General features: G+C 41.6%; 1 protein-coding gene across 1 annotated transcript; it reads left to right on the forward strand.

Moving 5' to 3' along the window:
- Positions 1 to 2,310: 2,310 nt before the first annotated feature.
- LOC132825244 (mesothelin-like protein) lies at positions 2,311 to 19,135 on the forward strand. The gene is made up of 11 exons (XM_060840338.1): positions 2,311 to 2,359; positions 2,896 to 3,002; positions 8,715 to 8,746; positions 9,132 to 9,198; positions 10,029 to 10,210; positions 10,786 to 10,932; positions 12,957 to 13,090; positions 16,849 to 16,982; positions 17,170 to 17,264; positions 18,300 to 18,486; positions 18,867 to 19,135. Exons 2-11 carry the CDS (start codon positions 2,936 to 2,938, stop codon positions 18,953 to 18,955), a joined length of 1,134 nt encoding a protein of 377 aa, XP_060696321.1. The 5' UTR covers positions 2,311 to 2,359; positions 2,896 to 2,935; the 3' UTR covers positions 18,956 to 19,135.
- The last annotated feature ends 241 nt before the right edge of the window (positions 19,136 to 19,376 follow it).

Below are 19,376 nucleotides of genomic sequence, written 5' to 3' on the forward strand. Positions count from 1 at the left end.
GGAGTTTGCACGTTCTCCCCGTGTCTGCGTGGGTTTCCTCCGGGTGCTCCAGTTTCCTCCCACAGTTCAAAGATGTGCGGGTCAGGTGAATTGGTCATGCTAAATTGCCCGTAGTGTTAGGTAATGGGTAAATGTAGGGGTATGGTTGGGTTGCGCTTCGGCGGGTCGGTGTGGACTTGTTGGGCCAAAGGGCCTGTTTCCTCACTGGAAGTAATCTAATCTAATAATTGTTCTTTGACTTTCAGAAATTACCATTTGGTTGAATCTTATGCAGTATATTTGCTGCTTAGGTTGCTGGCAAATGCTGCAGATGTGTCATTGATGTAGAACTCTTTTGCACAGAGATGTCCATGCTCTTGACTGTTCAATGCTCTCGATCATGGCAAGCTGCCTGCATGAAAAGGCAATGCAAACTAAGGAGGCCATGTCTGTAATGTCTGTGCAGTAAAGAAACAATCCATCTAGAGGTCAGTTCCATTGAAGTGAATGCAAAGTGAGTGAGTGCTAAGAAATGACGCTAAGAATCAGAAGATGCATTCTGTATGGATGCATGAGATGCGTATGTGTTCCTGCAGATGCATGCCAGTCATAAGTATCCCTGACTCCAAAGTCAAGTCCTGAGGGGCTGAATGGCTACATAAGTTGGACTGAGAGCCATGATGGAATGGTGAGGTTGATGGTTTCCTCAAAATGACTTACGTGAATGAAGGAAGGAGGAGAATGGTGTCCATAAAAAAGGCTGGGAATTAAGGATAGACAGAGCTGCATTAAGGCCAGAACAAGTGTTTGGTGAATTATAGCCATGAAGCATCCAGTCCAACTTTCACATTGGAATGTGTGCTTCGATTTTCTTGGGGAAGGAGAAGGGAATTGGAAGTGGCTTAGAGTTAAAACAAATTAGGCTAATAACAAGATGCAGATGCAAGGAAATAAGGTTGTCACTGGTTGATAGCAAGGTTCTGAATTAACTGATTAAGGCTTTAGAGGAAAATTGGGAATGTTTTTCTCAGCATTGAGATTCCAATATTTTCATTTTTGCTGTATTTTCCCAACTGTCACTGCCCATACCACTTGAGGGATTGGAATATTTTACACTTGGTGTTACTGTATTGTGATAGAATTAGGAAAAGTTTGATGAGTGAGAAGTAAACTTCAGCATGAACTGGTTGGACCCAGTGGCCTGTTTCTGTGCTGTATATAATTTGAGCACATACAGCCCACGTCCCTATATTCACCAGTCTATGTTATAAAATGAAATTACCACATGACTTAGTTCTTTTTAGAAGTTTTCTCATTCTGTTTTGAGCTGAAAATGTGTTGCTGGAAAAGCGCAGCAGGTCAGGCAGCATCCAAGGAACAGGAAATTCGACGTTTCGGGCATAAGCCCTTCATCAGGATGAAGGGCTTATGCCCGAAACGTCGAATTTCCTGTTCCTTGGATGCTGCCTGACCTGCTGTGCTTTTCCAGCAACACATTTTCAGCTCTGATACTCCAGTATTTGTAGACCTCACTTTCTCCTCATTCTGTTTTGAGTTTACTGTTTACTGAGAGAGAGTATTAGAGGAGCCCAAAGTTCAATTTTCATACACAGGATCTGAAGGATCAAATGCCTATATTCAAATAGATCGCATCCTTACTATTATTAACTATTGTGGGGACCGATTGGTGGGGGAGGGGGAGAGTTAGTAATATACTGTTCTGCTGAATGAGCATTATTGCATTAATTCTCATTCCAAGTATGGAGTTGGAGCATTAATAACAGACACAGTAATCCCAGAGTATTAAAATCATGACACAATAATCTCTGATGTGGAATATACAGCAGTAAAGCCCAAAACATTTAGGTAAAGGATTCTTTCCCAGAGAATTGTGGAGGATGTCGCCATAAGAAGTAATTGAAGTAAATATATAGAGACATATAAATGAAGTCAGAAAACAACATTGAAGAGAAAGGTAATTATGGTGGGAGGTGAAGATGAATGGGAGAAGACTTTTGTGGGGCAGAGTTCTGGACAAGACAATTTGGTCGCTTGGTCTGTTTCGACACTGTAGATGTGCTGGATTATCAGCAACGTCAATTCTTTGAGATAAAATAAAAATTGCCAATGCTGGAGACCGAAAGGAAAAACTGAAAGCGCGGGAGAAGCTCAGCAGGCGAAGGCTAACTCTGCTTTCCCCCACCAGACGCTGCCAGACCTGCTGAGTTTCGCTAGCAATTTCTAGTTTCGGTTCAATTATTTGAGGAACCGAGGTGAATTTTTTCGGAAGCTCTCCCGGTAGACAGACTGTTCTCTGAACGCCGCGAAACCGTGAGAGTCACGCCTGGATTTCAGTACAAGTGACAGGAGGTTAGCTACAGTGAGTGACAAACCTAATCTGTCTCCTCTTCACTCTCACTCTATACGGTGCTCAATAAGGCAGGAGGTCAGTTTTCAAGATATAGTTTTCCTTCATTTCCTGTTTATTTAAAATGGCAAGTGCAGAATTTACTTTGGGAAAACGCTCAAACTAGTCCGACCTCCAGTGAGGGATTAACTGTCTGGGGAAAGGAGAAGCGATCGATGTATTTGATGTTTGTGAACGGTATAGGAAAATCATTGAATGAAACGGGAGACAAATAGCCGCGGAAGCAGGAGAGGTTAGATAGACCGAGAAAGCGGGAAGTTGATTCTGGATTAGTGGTGCTGGAAGAACACAGCAGTTAAGGCAGCATCGACGTTTCGGGCAAAAGCCCTTCATCAGGAATAAAAGCAGTGAGATTCTGTCAGGATAGTGCAATAGGGTAAAGTGTGTCAATGTCTCAAAGATATCTTCTGGGTCTGTGACTGTCGAGGACACTGCACATCCCTCGTCTCTGTGATAACGTTTGATCGTTGTTTTGATCGTTTTTACAGAATCGTGAACGTTGCTACAGGTTCTGTTTTTTGTCCGACAATGATGAGGGGTACAGCAGCGCCCACTTACAATTTTTCAATAGGTTTCACGACTTTTCTAGTCTTGGGTAAGTCAATGCTTTTAAATAAGCTCCAGAGGGGATCGTAGGACGGAAGGAAGCTCGCAGTGATGGAGAGTTCATGTTAAAAATAACCTATTGTTCTAATCAACCATAGAGTCATAGAGATGTACAGCATGGAAACAGACCCTTCTGTCCAACCCGTCCAGATATCCCAACCCATATCCCTCCAAACCCTTCCTATTCATATACCCACTCAGATGCCTTTTAAATGTTGCAACTGTACCAGCCTCCACCACTTCCTCTGGCAGCTCATTCCATACACGTCCCACCCTCTGCCCCTTAGGTTTCTTTTATATTTTTCCACTCTCACCCAAAACCTATGCCCTCTAGTTCTGGATTCCCTCACCCCAGGAAAAAGACTTTGTCCATTTATCCTATCCATGCCCCTCATGATTTTGTAAACCTCTACAAGGTCATCCCTCAGCCTCCGACGCTCCAGGGAAATCAGCCCCAGCCTGTTCAGCCTCTCCCTGTAGCTCAGATCCTCCAACCCTGGCAACATCCTTGTAAATCTTTTCTGAACCCTCAAGTTCCACAACATCTTTCCAATAGGAAGGAGACAAGAATTGCACGCAATATTCCAACAGTGGCCTAACCAATGTCCTGTACAGTTGCAACATGACCTCCAAACTCCTGTACTCAATACTCTGACCAATAAAGGAAAGCATACCAAACACCTTCTTCACTATCCTAACTCCCTGCGACTCCACTTTCAAAGAGCTATGAACCTGCATTCCAAAGTCTCTTTGTTCAGCAACACTCCCTAGGACCTTACCATTCAGTGTTTTCCCAAAGTGCAGCATTTATCTGAATTAAACTCCATCTGCCACTTTTCAACCCATTGGCCCATCTGGTCCAGATCCTGTTGTAATCTGAGATAACCTTCTTCACTGTTCACTCCACCTCCAATTTTGGTGTCATCTGCAAACTTACTAACTGTACCTCTTATGCTCATATCCTAATCATTTATATAAATGACAAAAAGTAGAGGACCCAGCACTGATGCTAGTGACACTCCACTGGTCACAGGCCTCCAGTCTGAAAAACAACCCTCCACCACCACCCTCTGTTTTCTACCTTTGAGCCAGTTCTGGATCCAATTGGCTCGTTCTCCCTGTATTCTGTGAGATCTAACCTCGCTAATCAGTCTCCCATGGGGAACTTTGTCAAATGCCTAACTGAAGTCCATATAGATCACGTCTACCATTCTGCCCTCATCAATCCTCTTTGTTACTTCTTCAAAAAACTCAATCCGGTTTGTGAGACATGATTTCCCACGCACAAAGCCATGTTGACTGTCCCTAATCAGTCCTTGCCTTTCCAAATACATATAAATCCTGACCCTCAGGATTCCCTCCAACAACTTGCCCACCAGCAACATCAGGCTCACTGGTCTATAGTTCCCTGGCTTGAACAGTGGGACTATATTAGTGGACCTCCAGTCTTCCAGCACCTCACCTATGACTATCGATGATACAACTATCTCAGCAAGAGGCCCAGCAATCACTTCCCTAGTTTCCCACAGAGTTCTAGGGTACGCCTGATCAGATCCTGAGGATTTATCCACTTTTAGAGATGTTATTACACACTTCTGGAGCAGGTGGGACTTGAACCCAGGCCTCCTGGTCCAGGGATAGGGACACTACACTGCGTCACACCAAGGCTTTAAAAAAAATTGTGGTTGCGGTTTTCCTAGTCAGAGATCCTTGTGCAGTGACCTATAGACCAAATAGGCAACTGCCAGGCAGAGCAGCAGCCCTGTTCTAAACCTGATAGTAAGGGCTCTCCTCAGCATTCAAACTAAACAGAAGAAATTCAACCATGGAAGCTGTAGATTTGAAATGAACAGCAAAAGAGGAGTGGAGAAACTCAGCACTCAGTCATCTGAGGAAAGGCAAATGGTGTTAACATTTCTGAATTCAATACGACTCTCCTTCGGGCGAGTTTCGGTGTCTGAAGGAGAGTCATAATAGGTTCAAAATTCTGATGTTTTCAGCAGCTGAGCTCGACTTTATATATGTCTTTCAGGGGCAGAGCAAATCCTGTGCTTAGAATTCAAGAATGCTAGCATAACATAGTGTTCAAATCTACCTTCTAATGTTCTAAGCATTCAAAACTATACTAGAATCTGTGGGATTGAATACAATCTTAATGTTTAATGTTTGTTGTAGAGTTCACAGTTCCACTTGTATCTGTTACCGAAATAAAGATGAAATTTAGTAAGAAAAGTGTATTAGATATAGTGGCATTACCCTTTCCAATATCTTTCTCTTGAATTTGTTGAATCATTTGCATGATATTATAAACTAGAAAAGAAAACAAAGAACCGTGGATGCTGAAGATCTGAAACAAAAACGGTGCTGGAGAGAGTCAACAGGTCTGCAAGGATCCCCAGACTGGAACTGTTTCTTTCTCTGCAGATACTGCCAGACCTGTTGAAAACAGCGCGCTCTGTTTTTGTTACATAGCGTTGTAGTGTCTTCAAATGATTCAGTCAGACTTACACAACTGTAGTGTGTGGTGTGATATTACAGGGAACAAATCTATGCTCTAGGCGAAGGGTTTACACAGTGACCTCCATCACCGTTGATGATGTTCAATTTTAAAGTAGAGTCATAGAGATGTACAACACAAAAACAGACCAACTCGTCCATGCTGACCAGATATCCCAACCTAACCTAGTCCCACTTGCAAGCACCCGGCCCATATTCCTCCAAACCCTTCCTATTCATATACCCATCCAGATGCTTTTTAAATATTGCAATTGTACCAGCCTCCACCACTTCCTCTGGCAGCTCATTCCAGACACACACCATCCACTGTGTGAAAAAGTTGCTTCTTAGGTCTCTTTTATATCTTTCACCCCTCACCCTAAACCTATGCCCTCTAGTTCTGGACTCCTCCATCCCAGGGAAAAATCTTTGTCTATTTACCCTCTTCATGTCCCTCATGATTTTGTAAACCTCTATAGGTCACCCCTCAGTCTCCGATGCTCCAGGGCGAACAGCTCAGCTTATTCAACCTCTTATATAGCTCAAATCCTCAAACCCTGCAGCATGCTTGTAAATGTTTTCTGAACCCTTTCAAGTTTCACAACATCCTTCTAATAGGGAGGAGACCGGAATTGCATGTAATATTCCACTCCTCAGCCCATTGGCCCATCTGATCAAGATCCTGTTGTAATCTGAGGTAAAATTCTTCACTGTCCACTATGCCTCCAATTTTGGTGTCATCTGCAAATTTACTAACTATACCTCCTACATTCACATTCAAATCATTTATGTAACTAACGAAAAGTAGTGGACCCAGCACGGATTCTTGTGGCACTCCACTGGTCACAGGCCTCCATTCTGAAAAACAACCCTCCACCACCACCATCTGTCTTCTACCTTTGAGCCAATTCTGTATCCAAATAATTAGTTCTCCCTGTATTCCATGAGATCTAACCTTGCTAACCAATCTCCCTTGGGGAACCTTGTCGAACGCCTTACTGAAGTCCATATAGATCATGTCCACCACTCTGTCTTCATCAATCCTCTTTGTTACTTCTTCAAAAAACCTCAATCAAGTTGATGAGATATAATTTCCCATGCACAAAGCCATGCTGACTGCCCCTAATCAATCCTTGCCTTTCTAAATACATGTAAATCCTATCCCTCAGGATTCCCTCCAACAACTTGCCACCAATAGACAATAGGTGCAGGAGTAGACCATTCAGCCCTTCGAGCTAGCACCAGCATTCATTATGATCATGGTTAATCATCCACAATCAGTATCCTGTTCCTGCCTTATCCCCATAACCCTTGATTCCACTATCCTTAAGAGCTCTATCCATTTCTTTCTTGAAAGTATCAAGAGACTTGGTCTCCACAGCCTTCTGGGGCAGAGCATTCCACACACTCACCACTCTCTGGGTGAAGAAGTTTCTCCTCAACTCTGTTCTAAATGGCCTACGCCTTATTTTTAAACTGTGCCGTCTGGTTCTGGACTTACTCATCAGCGGAAATGTGTTTCCTGCCTCCAAAGTGTCCAATCCTTTAATAATCTTATACATCTTAACTAGATCCCCTCTCCTCCTTCTAAACTCAACTGTGTACAAGCCCAGTCACTCCAATGATAGTCCCGTCATTCTGGGAATTGAACCTACGCTGCATTCCCTCAATAGCCAGAATATCCTTCCTCAAATTTGGAGACCAAAACTGCACACAATACTCTAGGTACGGTCTCACCAGGGCCCTGTACAGCTGCAGAAGGACCTCTTTGTTCCTATATTCAATTCCTCTTGTCATGAAGGCTAGCATACCATTAGCTTTCTTCAATGCCTGCTGTACCTGCATGCTTGCTTTCATTGACTGATGTACAAGAACACCTAGATCTCGTTGTACTTCTCCTTTACCTAACCTGGCTCCATTTAGATAGTAAACTGCCTTCCTGTTCTTGCCACCAAAGTGGATAACCACACATTTATCCACATTAAACTGCATCTGCCATGCATCCATCTCCTCACCTAGCCTGACCAAGTCACTCTGTATTCGAATAACATCATCCTCTCATTTCACCCCACCACCCAGCTTTGTGTCATTAGCAAATTTGCTAATATTACTTTTAATACCTTCATCTATATCATTAATATATATTGTAAACAGCTGCAGTCCCTGCACAGAACCTTGGGTACCGCATTGGTCACCGCCTTACAATTCCAAAAGGACCTGATTAACACTTTTTGCTTCCTGTCAGCCAGCCAATTTTCAATCCAAATCAGTATTTTACCCCCAATACCATGTGCCCTAATTTTGCTCACTAATCTCCTATGTGGGACTTTATCAAAGGCTTTCTGAAAGTCGAGGTACACTATGTCCACTGGTTCTCCCTTGTCTATCTTCAGAGTTACATCTTCAAAACATTCTAGAAGATTAGTTAAGCATGATTTCCCCTTTGTAAATCCATGCTGACTCTGACCTATCCTGGTATTGCTACCCAAATGAGTCATAATTTCATCTTTTATAATTGACTCCAGCATCTTTCCCACCATTGACATCAGGCTAACCAGTCCATAATTCCATGTTTTCTCTCTCCCTCTTTTCTTGACAAATGGGACAACATTAGCCACCCTCCAATCCATAAGAACTGATCCTGAATCTATAGAACATTGGAAAATGATTACTTCTGCGTCCATGATTTCTAGAGCCACCTCCTTAAGTACCCTGGGATGCAGACATCAGGTCCCAGGGACTTATCAGCCTTCAGACCTAACAGACTATCCAACACCATTTCCTGCCTAATATAAATTCCCTTCAGTTCATCCATTACCCTAGGTCCTTCAGCCATTATTACATCTGGGAGATTGTCTGTGTCTTCCCCAGTGAAGACAGATCCAAAGTATCTATTCAACTCTTCTGCCATTTCCTTGTTCCCCATAATAAATTCACATAAGAAATTCATATAATAAATGGCTTTTCTTTATCACCTTTCTTAAATAGTGGTACCACGTTAGCCAACCTCCACTCTTCCAGCACCCCACCTGTACTTGTGTAATCAGCTGTATTATCTCAAGGAAAGATCTTTCGATGTCCCTTATAACCATGCTTTCTACAATTTGTTAAGATGTATGCTTAAGATATGAGTTGTATATATTTTAGTCAACAGTTAATTTGTGGAACTTACCTTTCAACACTTCAGTCTGAAATTTTCTTTCAGGTTTCCTTCTGACCATTTGGAATGCTGAGCCGGTGAGAGAAATTTAATATCTTCCCCTCCATGTCTTGGGTAAATCGTCGAACATATAATTTAACAGTAATTTCAAAACCAGGCTGATTCAATTTACTGCACAATAATCAATGGAAAATTTAATAAGTGCAATGGAAGGCAAAGAAAGAATGTGAAGACACTGGTCTCTGTGTTCTGGTGCGTGTATATATAATGACACAGTGGTTATAAAAACAACAAAACTCACTTAGTAGCATCAAGTTGACATTATGGTTTACATTTGCTGACAGTGTATTACTTATTTAATAATGTTAATATAGTGAAAAAAACACGATTGAAATAATTGTTCAGTTAAACAGTATCACATTTAGAATTGTAACAATTTGAATATTATATTCCATTCTACAGGCTCTTGGTGACAAAGAGTCAAAAACCCTCAGGCACCTATTTAAAAAACGAATGAAACGTGACACTAGTAAGTAAGGAGCAAAGTATTTATTGATTTAGACTCTCGTCTTTGTGCATTGTCCGATTCCACACTTGCCTTAACTCATCTGCTGACAAAACCTCACCCATGCTTGTGTTACCTCTAGGCTTGACTATGGCAGTGTGGTCCTCACCAGACTCTCACATTCACTTCCACAAAATTATGCACATCCAAGTTGTACACATCCTAGTTTGTACCACCTCCTGTTCACCTTTAGCTACTTCTTCACTGATGTAGATTGTAGATTGGCTATTTGTGGCATAATACCTCAAATTAAATACTCAACTTTGTTTTCCAATCTCTCTAGGGCATGTTTCTTTGTAGTCACCTCTAGCCTGCAACTTCTGTAGATATTTGCACCTCTCTAATTCTGATCTTTTGTAGGTCCCCAATTTTTATCACTCCATAATTAGCAGTCATGCCTTCAGCTTCCCTCCCTAAGTCTCTGTCTCTCTACCTCCCTTTCCTCCTTTGATATTATTTAATTACGACATCTTTAACAAAACATTTGATCATCTTCCTCCACATCATTTTCTGTTGTTCAGCATCATATTTCATTCCTTAATGCTGTGTTGAAATACCTTGTGGTGAATTGCTACAATAAGAGTGTGATATAATTGCAAGTTGTTTTATGGACCAGTCTGACTGATTATGTTAAGCTCCTTTAACTGTTTGAATATCATAAACCATCTCTTGAGCTGTCTACTAACAGTTCTAAAAGTTCAGATCTCCTCTGTTTTACATCAGTTTCTTTCTATGTTCTTTAAAAAAAATGCCTGCAAAGATTCTTACACAGCAAATATATTTTATATTCACAGATTGTGACAGAGAATTCATTACAAAAGAAATGACCAGCAATACTATGTTGCCTGTGCTTTATACTGCTGCACAGTTAGATACATGTTTGAACAATAGTGTGTTGATGTCAAACCTCACTGAACTGGGACATATAGCTTTTAACAGCAAACAGCTGCTTATTCTAAAAAAGAAATTGGGAGAGGTAAGTCTTCAAGATTTTACAAGCTAGTATTGCTTACAGTACCCTAATGCAGCTTGGATGTGCATAACTTTGTGGAAGGTGAATGTGAGAGTCTAGTCATAACTAGGAGACATCCATACATTATTGACAGCTCATTTTGTAAAGCTTAATGGTACCAAAATAAAAACTGTCTTGAAAGTCTTGGTGCATTTTGAGAAAATTAGATTGCAGCTTTAGTAGTATCTTAATGGCTGCATTCAATTTCACCCCAAGCTGCTGTTTTGGTTGTTTTTCCAATGGTAGACATGGTGGCATCTGCCAGATTCTCTGCTTTTGAGACATTCAAACAAGAATCAGTGAGAGACAATGAAGGGTTTGAATAGAGTGAATGGAGCCAATAACTCATCATCTATAAGGCTCCCTTTGGTAATGTGCAACCTTGAGCAGTTCCACCGTTAAGTTTTGTTCTGGATATGACAAAAGAAAGAGAAATCTCACAGATATTTAAGAGGACAGGAAATTGCAAGGAATTGTTGAAAAAAATTTGTGCACTTCTTAAGCCGTCTGAACATCCATTTTTTAATATTTTGGTATAGATATACACAAACGGACTGCCAGAGGAGCAGATACGACAGCTGGGATTCATTATTACCATGTATGGCCCTGACGAGATCAGCATGTGGAACATAACGAATGCGGACACCCTTGCATTTGTACTAAGGAATAGCCCAAATCTGGACACGGTATGGATTAGTAGCAAGTTTCTGACTGTATGACCCTCTTAAACAGTTTGACTGAATTCCTAATTTTAAGTGTTGTTTGTGCTATATTGCCTGATGTCAAGAGCTACATGTGTAATAAACTCTATTACTTCTAAAGTACTTGGTAAAATACTCATGATCAGACACTTTAACATCTTTGAATGCTGTCACAGCAAGATTGGTCACAGGGCTGAGATAGAATCACAGAGTTATAGAGATGTACATCACGGAAACAGATCCTTCAGTCTAACTCATCCATGCTGATCAGATATCCTAAATTAACCTAGTCCCATTTGCCAGCACTTGGCCCACATCCCTCGAAACTCTTCTTATTCATATACCCATCCAGGTGCCTTTTAAATGTTGTTTTTGTACCACCCTCCACCACTTCCTCTCGTGGCTCATTCCATGCACACACTACCCTTTGTATGAAAAAGTAAACCCATAGGTCCCTTATAAATCTTTCCCCTCTCATCATAAACTTATGCCCTCTCGTTCTGGACTCCACCATCCCAGGGAAAAGATCGTGTCTGTTTACCCTATCCATGCCCCTCATGATTTTATAAACTTCTATAAGAATCATAGAATCCCTACAGTGTGGAAACTGGCCATTTGGCCCAACAAATCTGTACCAATCCTCTGAAGAGTATCCTATCTAGACTCATTTCCCAACCCAATTACTCTACATTTTCCTTGACCAATTCACCTAAAGCACACATCCCTGAATGCTATGGACATTTTAACATGGCCAATCCACCTAACCTGCACATCTTTGGACTGTGGGAGGAAACCAGAGCACCCAGTGGAAATCCATGTAGACACAGGGCAAATGTGCAAACTCCACACACACAGTTGCCTGAGGCTGGAATCAAAACCGGATCCCTGGCATTGTGAGGCAGCAGTGATAACTACTGAGCCACAGGATCTTGATCAGATAGGCCAATGGGCCAAAAGCAGTGGCAGATGCAGTTTAGATAAACGTTAGATGCTGCATTTTTGAAAGGCAAATCAGGCACTTATTGATAAGGTCCTGGGGAGTGTTCCTGAACAAAGAGACCTTGGAGTGCAGGTTCGTAGTTCCCTGAAAGTGGAATCTCAGGTAGATAGGATAGTGAAGAAGACATTTGGAAAATAGTCCCAGCCTATTCAGCTCCGCCCTAGAGCTCAAACCCTCCAACCCTGGCAACATCCTTGTAAATCTTTTCTGAACCCTTTCAAGTTCCACAACATCCTTCTGATAGGAGGAAGAACAGAGTTGCACACAATATTCCAAAAGTGACCTAACTAAAGTACTGTACAGCCAAAATGTGACCTCTCAACTTCTATATTCAATGCTTTGACCAATAAAGGAAAGGATACTAAATGCCTTCTTCACTATCCTATCTACCTGAGACTCCATTTTTAAGGAACTGTGAACCTGCACTCCAAGGTCTCTTTGTTCAGCAACACTCCCCAGGAACTTACCGTTAAATGTATAAGCCCTGCCTTGATTTGCCATTCCAAAATGCAGCACCTCACGTTTATCTAAACAGCACCTGCCACTCCTTGGCCCACTGGCCCATCTGATCAAGATCCCATGGTACTCTGTGGTAACCTTCCTTGCTTGTCCATTACAGTTCCAATTTTGGTATCATCTACAAACTTACTAACTATACCTCCTATGTTCACACCCTAATTAGATGATGGAAGGTTTTTACATAGTTGAAATTCAATTCCACCAAAGACCTGAAGCTGACAAAAGAATTTTGCTGATAGTGACAAGGTAAAATACATAGCAGCTCAATTAATGTTTGAAGAAATTTACATCCAGCTATGATCCTTTCCAGACTTTATTTTAGTAAGTTCACTTCATCATGTTGTAATTTTTACTATTTCAGCAGTTAGGCTTTCGTATATGTTTATCAGTGCAAACATTTGAATGGAACAAATAGTAATTGGAAAAAAACGTGTTTATACTTTGCAGGGAATGAACAAAGTGAACTGTATTTTCACTCTTTTCATTTCAGACCAAAATAGTTGTTCGAAATTATGTGCAGGGATCTGGGCCACTGACTGCTGTTGCATTGGATGCGATTGGTGGTCCATTATTGTGCACTCTGCATGAAAAGAACCTCATGACCATTCAACCCACTGAACTGAAGTGAGTGGCAGATTTCCTAATGCTGTTGTTCCTCAGCAGTGAACCTGTAAAAATCCTAAGGAACATTTCATTTTCTGTCTAAATGAAGCAAAGTTAAATGATGAAATAAAGGCAGAAAATGGTTTAATTACACAGCAGATATGGAACTAGATGTGGAGAGAGAACTGAGTCCATAAGATCATAAGACATAGGAGCAGAAATTAGACCATTTGGCCCATTGAATCTGCTGTCACCTTCCATAACCTTTGATCCCCTTGGCAATCAAGAACTTATCTCTCTCTGTTTTAAACATACTCAATGACCTGGCCTCCACAGCATTCTGTGGCAATGAATCCACAGACCTACCACTCTCTGACTAAAGACGCTTCTTCTTATCTCTGTTCTAAGGGTCTTCCCTTTACTCTAAGGCTGTGCCCTTGGTTCCTTGTCTCTCCTGCCAATAGAAACATCTTGCCAAAGTCCACTCTGTCCAGGCCATTCAGTATTCTGTAAGTTTCAATCAGATCCCCCCTCAACCTTTTAAACTCCATCAAGTAGTCCCAAGTCCTCAAGTGTCCTTCATATGTTAAGCCTTTCATTCCTGGGTTAATTCTCGTTAACTTCCTCTAGACCCGCTCCAGGGCCAAGATATCCATCCAGAGGTTTGGGGTCCAAAATTGCTCACAATACTCTAAATGTGGTCTGACCAGAGCGTTATAGACCCTCAGAACTACATCCTGCTTTTATATTCTAGTCCTCGCGAGATGAATGCCAACATTGCATTTGCCTTCCTAACTACAAACTCAATCTGCAAGTTTACTTTAACAGAAACCTGGACGAGGAGTCCCCAGTCTCTTTGCACTTCAGATTTCTGAATTTTCTCCCCATTTAGAAAGTAGTCCATGCCTCTATTTTTCCTGCCAAAGTGCATGACCTCATACTTTCTCATGTTGTATTTCATCTGCCGCTCTTTTTCCCACTCTCCTGACCTGTCTGCAGCCTCCCTGCCTCTTCAATACCACCTGCCCATCATCTTTTCAGCTTGATGGTCATCGACTTGGAGTGTTTATTCTATTGTTTTGCTCCACAGATGCTGTTACATCTGCAGAGTCCATTATTTTCTGTTTTTATTTTGGATTTCCAACATTGTCCATAGAACATAGAACATAAAACATAGAACATTACAGCACAGTACAGGCCCTTCGGCCCTCAATGTTGCACCAACCTATCATACCAATCTGAAGCCCATCTAACCTATTCCATGTACGTCCATATGCTTGTCCAATGACAACTTAAATGTACTTAAAGTTGGCGAATCTACTACTGCTGTAGGCAAAGCATTCCATACCCTTACTACTCTCTGAGTAAAGAAGCTACCTCTGACATCTGTCCTATATCTATCACCTCTCAATTTAAAGCTATGCCCCCTCGTGCTTGGCGTCACCATACTTGGAAAAAGGCTCTCTCTGTCCATCCTATCTAACCCTCTGATGATCTTATGTGTCTCTATTAAGTCACCACTCAACCTCCTTTTACCTCAACGAAAACAGCCTCAAGTCCCTTAGCCTTTCCTCATAAGACCTTCCCTCCATACCAGGCAACATCCTAGTAAATCTCCTCTGCCCCCTTTCCAAAGCTTCCACATCCTTCTTATAATATGGTGACCAGAACTGTACACAATACTCCAGATTTTTGTACAGCTGCAGCATAACCTCATGGTTCCGGAACTCGATCCCTCTATTAATAAAAGCTAAAACACTGTATGCCTTCTTTACAGCACTGTCAACCTGGGTGGCAACTTTCAAGGATCTGTGTACATGGACACCGAGATCTCTCTACTCAACTACACTACCAAGAATCTTACCACTAGCCCAGTATTTTGCATTCCAGTTACTCCGACCAAAGTGAATCCCCTCACACTTGTCCGCATTGTCCATTTGCCATCTCTCAGCCCAGCTCTGCAGTTTATCCATGTCTCTCTGTAACGTACAACATCCTTAGTCACTATCCACAACTCCACCGACCTTAGTGTCGTCTGCAAATTTACTAATCCACCCTTCCAAGCCCTCATCCAGATCGTTTATAAAAATGACGAACAGCAGTGGACCCAACACCGACCCTTGCAGTACACCACTAGTAACTGGATTCCAGGATGAACATTTCCCATCAACCACCACCCTCTGTCTTCTTTCAGCAAACCAATTACTGATCCAAACTGCTATATCTTCCACAATTCCATTCCTCTGCATTTGTACAATAGCCTACTGTGGGGAACCTTATTGAATGTTTTGCTGAAATCCATATGCACCACATCAACTGGTTTACTCTCATCTACCTGTTTGGTTGCCTTCTCAAAGAACTCAATAAGGTTAGTGAGGCATGACCTACCCTTCACAAAACTGTGCTGACTATCCCTAATCAAATTATTCTTTTCTAGATGATTATAAATCCTATCTCTTACAACCTTTTTGAACACTTTACCAACATCTGAAGTGAGGCTCACTGGTCTATAATTACCAGAGTTGTATCTACTCCCCTTCTTGAACAGGCGAACCACATTTGCTATCCTCCAGTCTTCTGGCACTATTCCTGTAGACAATAACGATTTAAAGATCAATACCAAAAGCTTGGCAATCTCCTCCCTGGCTTCCCAGAGGATCTTAGGATAAATCCCATCCGGCCCAGGGGACCTATCTATTTTCCCACTCTGCAGGATTTCCAATACCTCTTCCTTGTGAACCTCAATCCCACCTAGTCTAGTAGCCTGTATCTCAGTATTCTCCTTGACAACATTGTCATTTTCTAGAGTGAATACTGTCGAAAAATATTCATTTAGTGCTTCCCCTACCTACTCTGACTCCACACACAACTTCCCACCACTATCCTTGACTGGCCCTAATCTTACTCTTGTCATTCTTTTATTCCTTAAATACCTATAGAAAGCCTTGTGGTTTACCCTGATCATTTCCGCCAACAACTTCTCATGTCTCCTCCTGACTCTTCTGAACTCTCTCTTTAGGTCTTTCCTGGCTACCTTGTAACCTTCAAGTGCCCTGACTGAGCCTTCACATCTCATCCTAACATAAGCCTTCTTCTTTCTCTTGACTATAGGGCGGCACGGTGGCACAGTGGTTAGCACTGCTGCCTCACAGCGCCTGTAGACCCGGGTTCAATTCCCGACTCAGGCGACTGACTGTGTGGAGTTTGCACGTTCTCCCTGTGTCTGCGTGGGTTTCCTCCGGGTGCTCCGGTTTCCTCCCACAGTCACAAAGATGTGCGGGTCAGGTGAATTGGCCAAGCTAATTGCACGTAGTATTAGGTAAGGGGTAAATGTAGGGGTATGGGTGGGTTGCGCTTCGGCGGGTCGGTGTGGACTTGTTGGGCCGAAGGGCCTGTTTCCACACTGTAAGTCTAATCTAATCTAATCTAATCTAGAGATTCCACTTCCTTCGTAAACCACAGCTCCCACGCTCTACAGCTTTCTCCCTGCCTGACAGGTACATACTTACTTAGGACACACAGGAGCATTTCCTTGAATAATCTCCACATTTCTAATGTGCCCATCCCCTGCAGTTTCCTTCCCCATCCTATGCTTCCTAAATCTTGCCTAATTGCATGATAATTGCCTTTCCCTAGCTGTAACTCTTGCCCAAGGGTATACACCTATCCCTTTCTATCACTATCAAAATAGTCTTCTCCCCTTCAATGATCACAGACCTCTAAATTCCTCAAAGTGTTCATGTTTACCAAAATATAACAGCATTACCATTTTGTTGCAGGAAAGCCAGGCCACTGAGTATTTCCACGTGTACCCAGGCGAAGAAAGACATACTCTTTGGGATCGCTAAAGTTGCATTCCAGGATCTTGCTGGTGATCTCAAAGCCTATTTTAACCAACTCAAGCCATATATTGGTAAGCTACATTACAATCTGCTTTGATGATAATTTGAAGAATTACACAAATCAGTTAATTTTCAGTTCTTTGCAATTTCCACTTGTAAAGTTTACCAAGTAAATACAAATCTTCCATTTTACTCTATTTTTATGAAGAGTTCATGTTCATAATTATAAAGCTGACAGTTCTTTCTGTTCTCTAAAAGGTGGTGCACAAGCTTCTGATTTACAAAGATTAGCTCCTGGCAACATCAACATGGACTTCCAGACATTCAGCAGCCTCAATCCAGTGGAAGTGGAAGTAGGTATCATTGAGGCCTGCAACAACATCCAGCTCTTTAACACATCAGACAGGAACCAGAGCTTAGACACAGTGCCCATCAACAGGAATTCATTCACTCCATCCCATGTTCATCACCACAGGCCACCTCCTTGCTGCACAACTGCTATAGTTATGAAATCTTGCCTAAACTAGAAACCACAACTGAATATCATGATCTCAGCTGTGAAGAAAAGGGAACCAGGACGTTCATTACATTTCAACCAGATTTAAAGTGGGACTGGGTTGTACTCAGGCTGGGGTGTACTCAGACTGGGGATTACTCAGAATGGGGTGTACTCAGACCGGTGTGTACTCAGACCAGTGTGTACTCAGACTGGGGATTACTCAGAATAGGGTGTACTCAGACCGGTGTGTACTCAGACCAGTGTGTACTCAGACCGGGCTGTACTCAGACCGGGCTTTACTCACACCGAGTAAACTCTGATTGCTTCACCATTATAAAGCAAACTATGTAACAATAAATATGACAGTTGTCAATCATTTCCATGTCTGTGATGGAAGTGGAGTGGTATAGGATCAATCACCAACACGTCCGTCATTACCGCCCAGTTGTGTTAGTTCTGAAGAGCAATTTCACCCCCAATATCTCAAATTGAATAGGCAATTCATGGAACCATTCAGTTAAAGCTACACAGTTCAGAATGTTTGGAGGGAATCATTTCAGAAGTGGAATTAAATCCATCAGAACAGTACGATTGGCAGACATGAAAGAATGAAGACATTGAGAAAGGCACCATGCTAGGGCTGAGGATCAGATTAAATAGGTAGATGAGATTGAAGGGGAACAGGATTGGTAAATATATGATTAAGATTTTTTACTTATCTAGATTGTAAATGATAACGTGATCATGTTGGGTTAAACACCCTGTTTGCATATTGTTTCCTTCAATGTACATTGTTATTTTAATGGCACCTTCTAATGTCACTAAAGAGCAACATGAAGTCAGGAATGAGAATATCCTGTTGTAACATTATGACCAATTTATCTTTCAGGAACTCATTGCCCAGAACATTCGAGATCTGCTCGGAATTAACCTGAATTCCCTTAAAGAGAATGAAAACCATGAAATAGTACGGCGTTGGGTTAACACACACACAGTGGCTGAGGTGATGAGTCTGGGAATTGGCCTTAGAGGTGGAATATCCCCGGCTGGACTTGGGAATCTTTCCATTCTGCCATGTAAGTGGCCGTTTATTTATTAAGCACTGACAAGAGCATTGGCTATGATAAGAAACATCATCATGGGAGCAAATTGGAAATCTTTTGTTTGACAGCTGCGCTGCCCTTGAGAGCACTGTATGTGCTTAGGCATTTAATCTACACAGTCACTATTAATTCCATAATGGTATCCCCAAACCAGTTAACTGCATGTGTTATTGAGTTTAACTGGAAGAATTTGTAATTTTAGTGTTAAAGAATATGCCAATTTGAAAAGAGTAACTGCAGCCTCTTTGCATGAAATAATGTTTGTGAAAGATGTCCACTTGTAAAAGGCTAAGGAAGATTTTATAGGATAATTATTAACAGTATATTTCTCATTGTTTCATTTTATTTTCCAGTGCCTGGTTCTGCTACAGTCAACAGCTACAGTCTCCTGCTCTCCATCTGCGTTGCTGTGTTGGAAATCACTTTGCAATGCCTTCCATAAATAGTGTTTCATCCCGTTATGCTACCTACTGTGTTAAATGGAAAGAATCATGAAGGATACTGAAGAAGGTTTAAAAAGCTCAGCACAAGTAGATTGAATTCTGTTTATAACGTTGAAATGACTGTAAACTAGCTTTCTAGGCATTGTGCTGATCAATTGTAAAACAAAATAATTTAGGGTTGTCACTAGAATGATGACAATCCAAAAGCATTCAATAAAGGTTTATCTTATTTCTGCCTACCAAATCTCACACAGAAATATTTATGAATTTTCTTATCATGGACTCCTTGTAGAGTGAAAGGTGGTATAAGCTTGGAATTCTCTTTGGCAAACAGCATTGAATGCCATATCAATAGTTCATTTTATGGCAGAGGTTGGTACATTCTTGTTCACTAAAGATATTAAGAGCTAAGGGACAAAG

The sequence above is a fragment of the Hemiscyllium ocellatum genome, chromosome 20 (genome assembly GCF_020745735.1).
Source record: "Hemiscyllium ocellatum isolate sHemOce1 chromosome 20, sHemOce1.pat.X.cur, whole genome shotgun sequence".
Lineage (NCBI taxonomy): Eukaryota > Metazoa > Chordata > Chondrichthyes > Orectolobiformes > Hemiscylliidae > Hemiscyllium > Hemiscyllium ocellatum.

What these genes read in the sequence shown, in the direction of transcription:
- LOC132825244 (XM_060840338.1), top strand. Translation starts at nt 2,936, where the DNA reads ATGATGAGGGGTACAGCAGCGCCCACTTACAATTTTTCAATAGGTTTC. An exon ending in CCAACTCAAGCCATATATTG is followed by an intron (nt 16,983 to 17,169) that starts GTAAGCTACATT and finishes GTTCTCTAAAAG; the next exon opens with GTGGTGCACAAGCTTCTGAT. An exon ending in TCAATCCAGTGGAAGTGGAA is followed by an intron (nt 17,265 to 18,299) that starts GTAGGTATCATT and finishes TTTATCTTTCAG; the next exon opens with GAACTCATTGCCCAGAACAT.